The sequence below is a fragment of the Neopelma chrysocephalum genome, unplaced genomic scaffold (assembly GCF_003984885.1).
Source record: "Neopelma chrysocephalum unplaced genomic scaffold, ASM398488v2 Primary Assembly neopelma1_360, whole genome shotgun sequence".
NCBI classification, from domain to species: Eukaryota; Metazoa; Chordata; class Aves; order Passeriformes; family Pipridae; genus Neopelma; species Neopelma chrysocephalum.
This window is the reverse complement of record NW_020898024.1, coordinates 24,935-36,230: the sequence shown is the minus strand read 5'-3', so window position 1 is coordinate 36,230 and position 11,296 is coordinate 24,935. Positions and strand designations below refer to the sequence as shown.

General features: G+C 54.0%; 1 protein-coding gene across 2 annotated transcripts in view; it reads left to right on the top strand.

Moving 5' to 3' along the window:
* The window catches only part of GMEB1 (glucocorticoid modulatory element binding protein 1), a 10,896-nt gene extending 360 nt beyond the window's left edge, over window positions 1-10,536 (top strand). The window contains exons 2-11 of one of the 2 annotated variants that reach the window (XM_027705878.1): window positions 1,033-1,194; window positions 2,063-2,145; window positions 3,071-3,195; window positions 4,008-4,111; window positions 4,537-4,691; window positions 5,780-5,908; window positions 6,601-6,738; window positions 7,796-7,918; window positions 8,549-9,240; window positions 9,528-10,536. In XM_027705878.1, coding sequence (XP_027561679.1) covers window positions 1,067-1,194; window positions 2,063-2,145; window positions 3,071-3,195; window positions 4,008-4,111; window positions 4,537-4,691; window positions 5,780-5,908; window positions 6,601-6,738; window positions 7,796-7,918; window positions 8,549-9,240; window positions 9,528-9,644 — 1,794 coding nt within the window. In that variant the 5' untranslated portion in view covers window positions 1,033-1,066 and the 3' untranslated portion in view covers window positions 9,645-10,536. Of the gene's footprint in view, window positions 1-1,032; window positions 1,195-2,062; window positions 2,146-3,070; window positions 3,196-4,007; window positions 4,112-4,536; window positions 4,692-5,779; window positions 5,909-6,600; window positions 6,739-7,795; window positions 7,919-8,548; window positions 9,445-9,527 lie in introns of those variants that run through there. The other variant, XM_027705879.1, reaches the window with a different exon arrangement.
* The last annotated feature ends 760 nt before the right edge of the window (window positions 10,537-11,296 follow it).

Here is an 11,296-nt window from a genome sequence, read left to right as displayed (position 1 = left end):
CGGGCGCCGCGCGCCGCCGGGGGGACCTGACCCCCCCCCCGACCCCCGAACAGCCGCTCGGGGACCCCCCCCGGGGGGAGATGGGGAGGGACCCCCACCCCGGCCCTCACCAGCGCTGGGGGTGACCCCCGCCCGGGGCTGATCGTGTGCTGGCGGCCCCCCCCGTGCCGGACATCCTGGGGAAGCCGCGGCCCCACCGCCCCTCCGGGGGTACCGGGCGGTCCTGGGAGGTTCCGGAGGGGCCTGGGTGCCCTCCGGAGCTGGGGGAAGCGCAGGGATCCCCGGGGAGCCCATGGCTGGAGCGTGGCCCCTGTGGTGGTGGGTCCCCAAGCTTGGGACATCGAGACCCCCGTCACCTGCCGGAAGGTCCCGACCTGAGATCTCTGAGATTTAGATGGGATACTGGGAAGGAATTGTTCCCTAGGAGGGTGGGGAGGCCCTGGCACAGGTTGCCCAGAGAAGCTGTGGCTGCCCCTGGATCCCTGGAAGTGTCCAAGGCCGGGTTGGACAGGGCTTGGAGCAACCTGGGCTGGTGGAAGGTGTCCCTGCCCATGGCAGGGGGTGGGACTGGGTGATCTTTAACATCCTTTCCAACCCAAACCATTCCATGATTCTGACAGTCTGTCTTTCCCTGAAGCTTTTACACCCCAAAGGGGTGATCCTGGCCCCACAGCAGTCACAAAACCACCTCTGTGCCTCCTGCACAGCCACAGGAACATCCCCTGGGAGCACAGCTGCTCCGTGCCCCCCTCCCTGCCAGGTTCTCCTGCAGCACCACAGTTTCTCCCGGGAAAGATCATCCCCAGGCATGTTCCTGGTAGCAAAGGATTGGAGCATCCCAGGGGTGGATCAGAGCATCCCAAGGGCTGGCTTGGAAATTCAGGCTCTTGCCAAAACCCACCATGTGGGTTTACTTCCCTGGCCTCGGGGGTGCAGGGCCAGGGAGAGCCACCAGCTCGGGAAGTCAGGAGTGGGATGGCACTGGGGGGGGATCTGCCTGTGGGATCTGTTCCCAGCTTTCATGATCCACAGGGAGGAGGAAAACCTCGCCGTGTTCATGTGAGAGATGGCGAATGCCGAGGTGAGCGTCCCTGTGGGTGATGTGGTGGTTGTACCAAGTGACGGGAATGAAGGGGAGAACCCGGAGGATACCAAAACCCAGGTGATCCTGCAGCTCCAGCCGGTGCAGCAAGGGTGAGTTGGGTGGCACTGGTGTGGCTGGGAGGTGTGGGATGCGATGGTGGAGGGGGGATCTGTGGGTTTTCCTGGTGTGGGGACGGAGCGTCGCGGCGTTTTTCAGGGCTGTGTCAGGTTTGTGCCACACAGGGGAGAGGGAAAATTACAACAGGAAAAAGCTTGTGTGTGTGACTGTCATGGGGCCTCCAAGGGCTGAAAGTGTCCTGAGGGATCCTGCCTGGATCGTGGCAGTGGTGCTGTCCCTCTGCAGCCCCAGGGTGGATTTTGGCCTCCCTGCAGCTGCTGGACCTGGTGGTCTGTGTGTCTAGACTACCTGTGCCTCTGTGCCAGCTTTCCCCTAAAATAATCCTTAAATACGGTGAAGTTGGGATGTGGAGGGAATTTTGTGGCACCCTTGGTGCTTCGTTTTTACTCTGGATCAATCGGGATGTGAAAAAACTGGTGCCAGGTGGATAATATTCACAGAGCAGGGTGTCTGTGGGCCTGGCAGTGACTCCCCTGTGTGGTCAGCCTGTGCTGCAGTGGCACACAGGGCTGGAAGGGACATCCTGGGACACTGTTCTCCGCTTCCTGCTGTCGCAGGTGACAGAGAGCAGAGGAGAAGGCAGAGGGAAGACTGCAGAGCTGCCTTGGTGGTGCTGGCAGCGTGGAGGGTGGGCTGACAGCACTGGGAACGCCTCTGCATGTGTCAGTCCTTGGGATTATTAGTGCCAAAAAAATCCTGGTGCTTGAAACCGCACCAGACAAAATCCACGTCCCTTCAAAGACAGGCAGAAGGAAGGAGCTGAAATTTTAACCCTGTGCTGTGCATCCTGATTTCCCATGATTTCCATGGTTTGTTTATGGATGGCCACTCTCACCACAGGATTTACCAGGAGGGCTCCGAGGCCAGTGCTGCCGTGGTGGCCGTGGAAACCCACACCATCCACAAGCTGGAAGAAGGGATTGGTGAGTTCCCCCTCAGCATGGACAGATCCCCTCCTGTGCAGGGCTGGTGTCTCCAGTCCGCTGGGCTTCCTTCTGGCTCTGCCCCTGCAGATGCTGATTCCCAGGCATGGATGTGGGTGCAGGGGCTGGGCATACTCTGGAATAAGAGTCTGCTGTTACTGCTTGGTCCCAAAGTCCTGGAAGTGAGATCCTGGCTCTCCTGCAGTGAATGGTAAGGGCTCCCACGGGGTCCAGGGGAGCCGGGATGTCACCCTAGTCATGGTGTGCAGGCACTGGCAGCAGGAAGGATGGTGGTGAGGAATGATGGTGCCTGGAGCACCAGGCTCTGGTCACTGGGTCTTTGCTGAACCAACAGCCTGATGGTTTGGGTTGGATGTTCAGAAGAGCCAAGTGCTCCCTGCCATTCCCTGAGCAGTGTGTGGGAAAAGGCTCCTGTCACTGGGTGCTGTCACTAGATCTTGACTAGAGTTCTGCTTCCTGTGTGGGTGTGGGTCTTTTGGCAGTATTAGCAGAAAACTCTGTGCGAAGTGAATATATTATCAGTAAATATCTGATATTGCTGCTAAAGAGATACCAGAGCTCCAAGAATCTGAGAGAGATCTGTGCTTCAAATGTTAAGCCATTTTGTTGCCACAAAGATTGTTGTCATTGACACCTCCCCCTTACAGATGTGTTGGATTTCTGGTCTCATGTTCTCCTGATAGCTGAGCTTAATTTTGGGCATCATTATACCAAAAAGCAGATGCCAGTTACTTTTGGAGTTAGTATGTGGAGAAGACTAATAGAGGACTGATCCTGAACTAGGATCAGCCCTTTTTTTGTTTTCCCAAGTGCAGATCTCACAACCTGTGAGCTCCTATCTCCTGCCTTGTGGGACTCGAGTCTCTTGGGTGGGAAGTCTCATTTTGAGCCGTTCCTCCCTCAGACCCCAGCACCCTGGAAACGAGCGAGGAGATCGAGATCGCCTATCCCATCACCTGCGGGGAGAGCAAGGCCATCCTGCTCTGGAAGAAGTTTGTCTGTCCAGGAATCAATGTCAAGTGTGTGAAGGTAAGGGGAAAACTCCCCGTGGATTTTTTCTGTGCTTGACCTCCACAGGACTTCCTTACTTCTTGTGTTTCATCCTAACCTTGTCCTGGAACTGAGTGGCTTTGCCTTTGGATTGTTGGTACTCGGGTTGTTTTTAGATGGGGAGAAGCATGGGAAGAGGAGAGGAGGATATCACACATCTCTATTGGCCCTTGAGGAGGAATTGAAGGCAGGCAGGGGATGCGTGCTGAGATTCAGAGGAGCTTTGCTTCCTTCCCTCTTTCCCTCGGAGTCCTGGTACTCCACTCCTGTCACTTCTTTGGGGAGCAGGTTGCACTGGGAAGAGAAATCTTGCTGTTACCTTTTCCCGCTTGAGAGTGTGGCAGTGTGACAGCAAATACATCGAATCTGAGCCCCATGTGCTGCTCCCCCTCAGTGGGAATTACCTGAGCCACTGGAGCAGGACAGAATGGATGCCTGAGGGAATACCTGTGTCAGCTGGAAGCTCCTGGGCTATTTGATGTAACAGGAGCTCCTGCAAGGATCTCCAAGGTGACATGTTCACAGGAGATGATTTGGTTCATACAGAGCCTTCAGGGCCGTTCTTGGTTAGACTGTGTGGTTTGAATGCTGATGGTGGCAGGTCATGCCTGCCAACATCCATCCTAGAGCTGTAGGAATTGCTGTGCCCAGGGGATCAAAGCTGGGAGGGATCTGAGAAGCAGCTCCTCTCTCTGGTTGGAAGTGGGGCTGTGGACTGGCTGTGTTGAATGTCCCAGTCTTCCCAAATGACGTTTCCCTGTTTGCTGAGCCTTTGTTTGTCTCGTTGTCAGTTCAATGACCAGCTGATCAGCCCGAAGCATTTTGTTCACCTGGCTGGGAAATCCACCCTGAAGGACTGGAAAAGGGCCATTCGCCTCGGAGGGATCATGCTGAGGTATCTGACCCTGTCCAGCCTCCCGGCTTCACTCCTGCAGCTGCAGGACCCTGAGCAGGCATTTTGTCTGCTTTGAAGTCCCCAGGAGGTCTCTTGGAGCCTCACAGTACTTTGCCAGCAGCCTGCAGAGATCCTGGCCCTGTGGTGTGATCCAGGATCCCTCATCCTGGACAGAAGTGCCCTCACCTGGGGGTCCTGGTACTTGGTGGGGTGGAACAGGACTGGAGCCCTGCACTTGAAGCTGGGGGATTGCTTGTGTTTGCCATTTGAAAGCCTTGCAGAACGTTTTTTGTGTGCGGAGTGGCCCTGAGGTCTCCCTTTCTGTGTCCTTCCCATGGCTGTAACATTCCCACGTGGAATACACCCGTTTTGTCTCCAGGCTGAGCCTTGAGCTGAGCCTGGTTCTCTCCCCACTCCCTGCACAGGAAGATGATGGATTCGGGGCAGATTGACTTCTACCAGCACGACAAAGTTTGCACCAACACGTGTCGGAGCACCAAGTTCGATCTCCTGATCAGCAGCGCCCGAGCGCCGGTGCCGGGGCAGCAGAGCGTGGTGCAGACCCCGACCTCAGCTGATGGTAGGAAACCAGCTACCAGTGCCATGGGAATTCCTTCTCATGCCTCTCTCCCTCCCACCTTCTCCCCGGGCACAGCAGGGTGGTCCCACTGTTTTGAAGGAGACTACTCTGTTTTTGGGGAAGGAAAGTGTGTCTTGTGTCTGCTCAGAGAGGTCTCAGCAGCATTTGTCAGGGAGCTCTGCTCTGCAGGACTGGGAAGGGCTGTAAGCACCTGGCATCAAGCAGGTGCTTTCCAGAGAGGCAGCCTTGGGAGCCAGGAGTGGGATTGGGAACCTTGAAGGGATCCCTGTTCTGGGATCACCGTGTGAGCAAACACCTGAGAGAGCTCGCACAGCATTTTCCTGTGTGTTTCCCATTTGGAGATCTGTTACAAAGGCAAAAGCTGGGCTCATTCTAACAATGAATTTAGGGGTGCTGAGCTCCTCCAGAACATCCATGAACTGGGTGTGATGGCTGGACATGATTTGATTGTCATTCCAACTGCAAATGCTCAGTGATCCCATGCTCTTTGCTGAGGTTAAGTCTGTTCCCAATCTTATGGCATTGTTCAGCTGGGTGGGTTACATTTCTCTGAGTCCATGTGTGGGTGGGATGGAAGAGCTGTCCATAGGCTAAGGAGCATCTCCTGGAATGCACCATGGCCACGTGGTTAAACCTTACAGTGGCTGCACATTGGCTTAGTCCCAAATTTGATCCAGATTGAGTCAGATCCATTTCCCTTCTATAAACCAGCTTGGACCCCCACTCCATCATTTCCTGAGGGATTAAGGTCCCTCTGTGTTGCAGAGGTCCCTGTGGATGATGCAAAGTGAGAAGGTTGCCTGAGCCTTATTTGTTCCCTTCTTTATTCTGAGGCCTTTCTGCTCTTTTGGTGTGAGGACCCCACTTTGCTTTTTGGAGGGCACATGGTTTTCCCTCCAGAACTCCCAGGGCCTTTCACTGTCACAGCTCCAACAAGAAGCATTTGGTTGAAAGAAGCCAAGCACAAACTTGACCTGAGAGTGAAGGAGAGCCTTGGGAGGGGTGAGGGGGTGGGAATCAAAGCAGGGATCTAGCTCCAGAGGGAGCTGACAGGGGCTCTCTGGCAGGGAGCATCACCCAGATCGCGCTGTCGGAGGAGAGCATGGAGGAGGGCATCGAGTGGAACTCAGCTCTCACAGCTGCTGTCACCATGGCCACTGAGGAGGGCATCAAAAAGGACACAGATGAGATCTCAGGTAAGCCCAGGCTGCTTGCTGGGTGTTTTCTTCTCCTCCCCCTGTTACATGTTGGAAATCCTGAAAATGAGGAGAGTTTGGGCAGTAAGCTGTCCCCCAGCCCCTTGGCTATCCCAGCTTTTCCCAGTCATCCAGGCTTCCTGCCAAATGGAGCTCCTCACCACTGCAGGACTTCAGCCCTGGCCTCGTGGCTGATGGATGATCCCCCAGTTCAGATGTTACTAGTTACAGTGAGGGGCTTTTCTTAATTTATTCCAAGGCTGTAAAACATGTCTGCCAGCCTAGAGCTGGGCTGGAACCACCAGGGAGCAGAGTCCTGTTTGTTCCCTGTCAGCTCTCTGGGCTGTGTCTCTCTGGCTTTGCATTCCCTCTTAGGATCAGTACAGAAGTTTAGCCAGAACTTCCTCAAGATTTTAAGCTCTGCATCTTGCAAAGATGTGAAATGAACATTTTTCACATCTTTGCTTTGGAAGTCATGGAGCTGCTTGAAAACCTGCTCTAATTTGCTGCCTGAGTCTGTTTTGCTTGCTTTGGGGTTGGTTGTTTCTTTTTCACACATATTGTCTACCCCAGTGGCCAAACTGGAAGTCACCTTGCAAAGTTACACTTACCTGAAAGGTTTAAGGTGGCCCTGTGGGGAAAATCCCAGTTGCTTGTACATGTTGACTTCTTTTTCCCCTTTTTTGTGCCAGAGGACACGCTGATGTTCTGGAAGGGAATAGCTGATGTGGGGCTGATGGAAGAGGTGGTGTGCAACATCCAGAAGGAGATAGAAGAAGTCCTAAGAGGGGTGCAGCAGAGGTTGGGGCAGTCTCCCTTCCAGATGACAGGTAGGTTGTGAGGAAGGAGCCTCCAAAGGGCAGCTGCAGGCAAAAAAAACCTGGCAAGTGTCCATCCCACCATGTAAAGCTGGTGAGTCGGGATTGGGAACGAGTTCCCACTCATTAGCCGAGCTGTGGGAGCATAGCCTGGATGTGTTCTCAGCCTGCCCAGCTGTGAAGTGCCTTTGCTTCAAGGCACTAGGATACACCATTCCACCCTGTTCCCTGAGCAGAGTAGCCCTGGCAGCTTGTTGGGACTTTGAGATGACTGTCCACAGCTCCCAGCCCTCGTGGAAGCTCTTCCAGAGTCACTTCTTGGAGCAGAGTTATTCAAACACTTCTCTGTGACAGTGCAGGCTTAAACAGGTCCTGCCCCCTCACTTCTCATTCTGCCTTCAGTGGTGCCAGAAAACCTGTTTTGGGGGCTGAACCAGATGAGGGGAACAATCCGGGTTAAAAATAACTCCCCTCCCCTTTTTTAGGGTTATTTTTAACTTGGATCCGTTCCCTAATCCAGTTCGGCACATGCCCCTGTGAGCACCTCCTGTTGATGCTCTTCCTGAGAGAACATCCATGGAGCCACAAACTTCATTTTACCTAGGATATTTTTTTTTCCTTAATTTTCTAATTTAATTTCGGGCTGGCGGATCTTTGTATCTGGTAGGTGGCAGCTTTTCGGAGCTGTGAGTGACTGAAGTCAGTGGATTATAACAGACATTTTGCAAAGCTTTCAGTGGAGCTTGGCATGTTAATGACACTGTCAGCAGCATGGGGTGATGGTTTGTAGGTGGAGAGCTCGTTTGTATCTCTGTGATTGCAAATTATGCTTTCATTTGCAGCAGTTTGGAGCTGCTTGAGTGACACAGCTCTGTTCCTCTTGCTTTATCATGTGAATGGGATTATAGTCCTGGGATGTCAGAAGGATGAGGGAGCTGGGTCTGCCTTTGTCAGCCAGCCCTTGTGAAAGAACAGAGTTTTACAAAAAGCAGCAGAAAATTTTTGGTGTAATAGGAGCATCTTTTGAGTACCTGAGTCCTGCATGGGACTGAGCACCCTTTCCTTGCAGATGCTGCTGTCCTGAACAACGTTGCCCACACATTTGGTCTAATGGACACAGTCAAGAAGGTTCTGGACAACAGGAAAAACCAGACAGAGCAAGGAGAGGAGCAGTTTCTTTACACACTGGCAGGTAAAGTGCCTAATAAAGGTTCACATCCTGCTGCTGCTCTTGGGAACAAATGTGACTTTCCTTTCACACAACGTCAATGCAACTCCCTCTTCACTGTGTCCTATAGGATCTGTCCTTACCCCTGTCCTAGTCCCCTGCTGCCCTGGATAAATGAGGTCACTGTGCTGCTTCTGGCTCCCAGTGTTCCCACCAACAAGGGAGGAAGGATGGGGGTGAGGGAGATGTTTCACTGACCCCAAGTCCTGCTCCTGTGCCCAGTACTGGTGCTTGGCTCTGGGGATGTGACCCAGCCAAGCTCAGGAAGCAATTCCAACTGCCCAGAGGGGTTTGTCCAGTCTCCCTTATAGGTGGGTTTAGCTTGGGGAGCAGAAATGCCCATCTCCTCACCAGCAGGAGTAGCCAACAGGGATGGAACGTTACCTGTGCCTTACCCAGGTGCTGACAGCTGGAACACTGACCTGTGTGGGTGGCAAGAGAACCTGACCTTTTCTTTAAGTGTAGTTTGATCCCAAGGGAGATGCCAAGATCACGCTGGCTGGGTGGTTCATCGTCCCCTGTCACAACCCTGGGGGGTGATGGAGCCCCAGGAGCTCCCGGTGTCCCCAGCCTGATGCACTGTTCCCTTTGCAGACCTGGAGCGGCAGCTGGAAGAGCAGAAGAAACTCGCCAGGGACCAGAAGGCCAAGTCTCAGACCATCCAGAACGTGGTGCTGATGCCCGTGAGCGCTCCCAAGCCCCCCAAGAGACCCCGCCTGCAGCGCCCAGCCTCCGCCACCGTGCTGAGCCCCTCCACCCCCCTGCAGCAGCCCCAGTTCACCGTCATCTCCCCCATCGCCATCGCGCCCGTCGGGCAGCAGTTCTCTGTGGGCAATATCCCCGTGGCCACCATCAGCCAGGGCTCCAGCCCCGTGACTGTGCACACGCTGCCCTCCGGCTCCCAGCTCTTCCGATACGCCACCGTGGTGTCTTCCTCCTCCTCCTCCTCCTCCTCCAAGACCAGCTCCTCGGACACGGTGACCCTGCACCCATCCTCCAGCCTGGCGCTGCTGAGCTCGGCGGCCATGCAGGACAGCGGGGCCCTGGCCAACGTGGCGGCCGTGGTCAACCCCGTGGAGCTGGTGGCCATGGAGTCGGGCATCACCTCCACCATCCAGGCCGTGGAGGGCACCTCGGACGACGGGCAGACCATCATAGAGATCGACCCGGCGCCGGATCCCGAGGCGGACGCGGACGAGCCCGAGGGCAAAGCTGTGATCCTGGAGACAGAGCTGAGGACTGAGGAGAAAGTGGTGGGAGGAGACGTGGAGGACCACCAGCACCAGGTCCATAACGTGGAGATTGTGGTCTTGGAGGACTAGTGGGGAAGGCAAAGCATCAGTTTGGGGAAGAGTTGGGAATTTATCTTATTTCAGGCTTCTTTTTTTTTTGTTAAGCATCTTTTCCAGCCACCCCATTTGTTTCCATGGATATTTTCATTGTCCTGTATATAATATATATATATATATATATAATTTTGTTTTTTAAAACAAAAAAAAAGCTGGAGAAACACGTGAGACCTGGAAAAGGCTCCGTCTCCGTGGAGCACTGAACAATCTCCCCCTGTTTGCAGGGTCAAGGAGAGACTGGATCTCTGCTGGACAACCCAACTGGGAGGAACCAGCCACGCACTTGGTGCTTCTGCTCCGGGGCTGCCCTGGCCCCAGAGACTTTATCTGAGAGACAATAACCAGTGGCTGGAGCGTGGATGTGGCTGTGGGAAGGGGTGACGGATTTGGGGTGGAACAGGTACCTCATTTGTATTTTTATTTTCCCCAGGGAAGGGAGTTCTGTCGGACTCTTCGCTGTCACCTCAACTGGGATTTTTTTATTGTTATTCTTGCTTTGGGGAGCCTGACAGTCCATGAATTTACTGTCCATGTTCTCCTCTTCCTCTTCCTCCACACAAATTGTTTTTGTATCTCTATTTTTTTGTATTTGTTTACTCTCTCCCTTCCTGCTGCCCAGATAGCCCAGCTGCAAAGCCCTGGGGCCTCCTTTCCGGGTTCCCTGTATCCCAATCCCACTTCTTCCCGTGGCACTTTCCCCCCATCCCTTTCCCTGCCTGGCCAGGCTCGGTGCTGCCGCTTGGAGACTCTGAGATCACTTTCAGCCTTTCACAGAAAGGCAAAAAAATACCAACTCAAGCTCAAACCCAGACCCTCCCCTTGGCTGCTCAGTGCCACAGGGACCTTTTTGGGGTGTACAAAGCATGTTGTGCTGTTGCTTTCCGGGAGAGCTGGATCCTGGATTGGGACAGCTTCTGTTTACACTGTGTGCTGAGGCTGCTCCGTGCTTGTTGCTACTCGTTTTGGTGGTTTTATTTTTGTATTATTATTATTATTATTATTATTATTATTTCTTCTTTCTTCCTATAATCTCTTGGCAGGATTAGAACTGGCACGTTGCTGAAATAATGTGCACCCCACTGTTTTCCCTCTTTATTTTTCAGTGGGAAGATGGAAATGGGGAAGCACCGGGTGCCTTTAGAGCTGCAGAGGTTTGGGAGGGGCTGGGAGGGGGGAGCTGCTTGGCTGGAAATATTAAGCAAAACAACAGGCAAAGATAAAAAGAAACACACCTGGGGAGGGCGGGGGGAGGGCAGGAAGATGTGTTTGGCTATTTTTTTGCATTAAAAGGAAAAATGGAACTAAGCTCCAATGGTTTATTCGTGGAGAGGTGGAAGGCAGCGACTCCGTCACCTCCAGGACAGGGTGGGATGGGCAAGGGACCCTCTGCCTCAGTTTGGGAGTGGTGGTTGCAGCTGCTCTGACCCTGGACTCTGGGAAGTGTTTCCTGGCTTGGGATGGAGGTGGGAAGAGCTGTGGGAGCCAGATCCCATGTTCAGCCTGGAGGAGACAAGGCACCAGGGAGACCTTGGAGCCCCTTCCTGTGCCTAAAGAGGCTCCAGGAGAGCTGGAGAGGGACTTGGGACAAGGGATGGAGGGACAGGACATAGGGAATGGCTTCCCACTGCCAGAGGACAGGGTTAGATGGGATATTGGAAAGGAATTGTTCCCTGTGAAGGTGGTGAGGCCCTGGCACAGGTTGCCCAGAGAAGCTGTGGCTGCCCCTGAATCCCTAGAAGTGTCCAAGGCCAGGTTGGATGGGGCTTGGGAGCAACCTGGGATGGTGGAAGGGGTCCCTGCCCATGGCAAGGGGTAGAACGAGATGGGCTTTAAGGTCCCTTCCAATCCCAACCCTCCTGTGATTCCATGGTTTTGGATCAAGGATCCACCTCCTTCCACATCCAGCCACCTTCCCTTCCCTCCCCTCTGCCTCGCTCCATGCGAGCCTTGACCTGATAGGGACGGGGATCTTTTGGGGACCCCATTCCGCGAT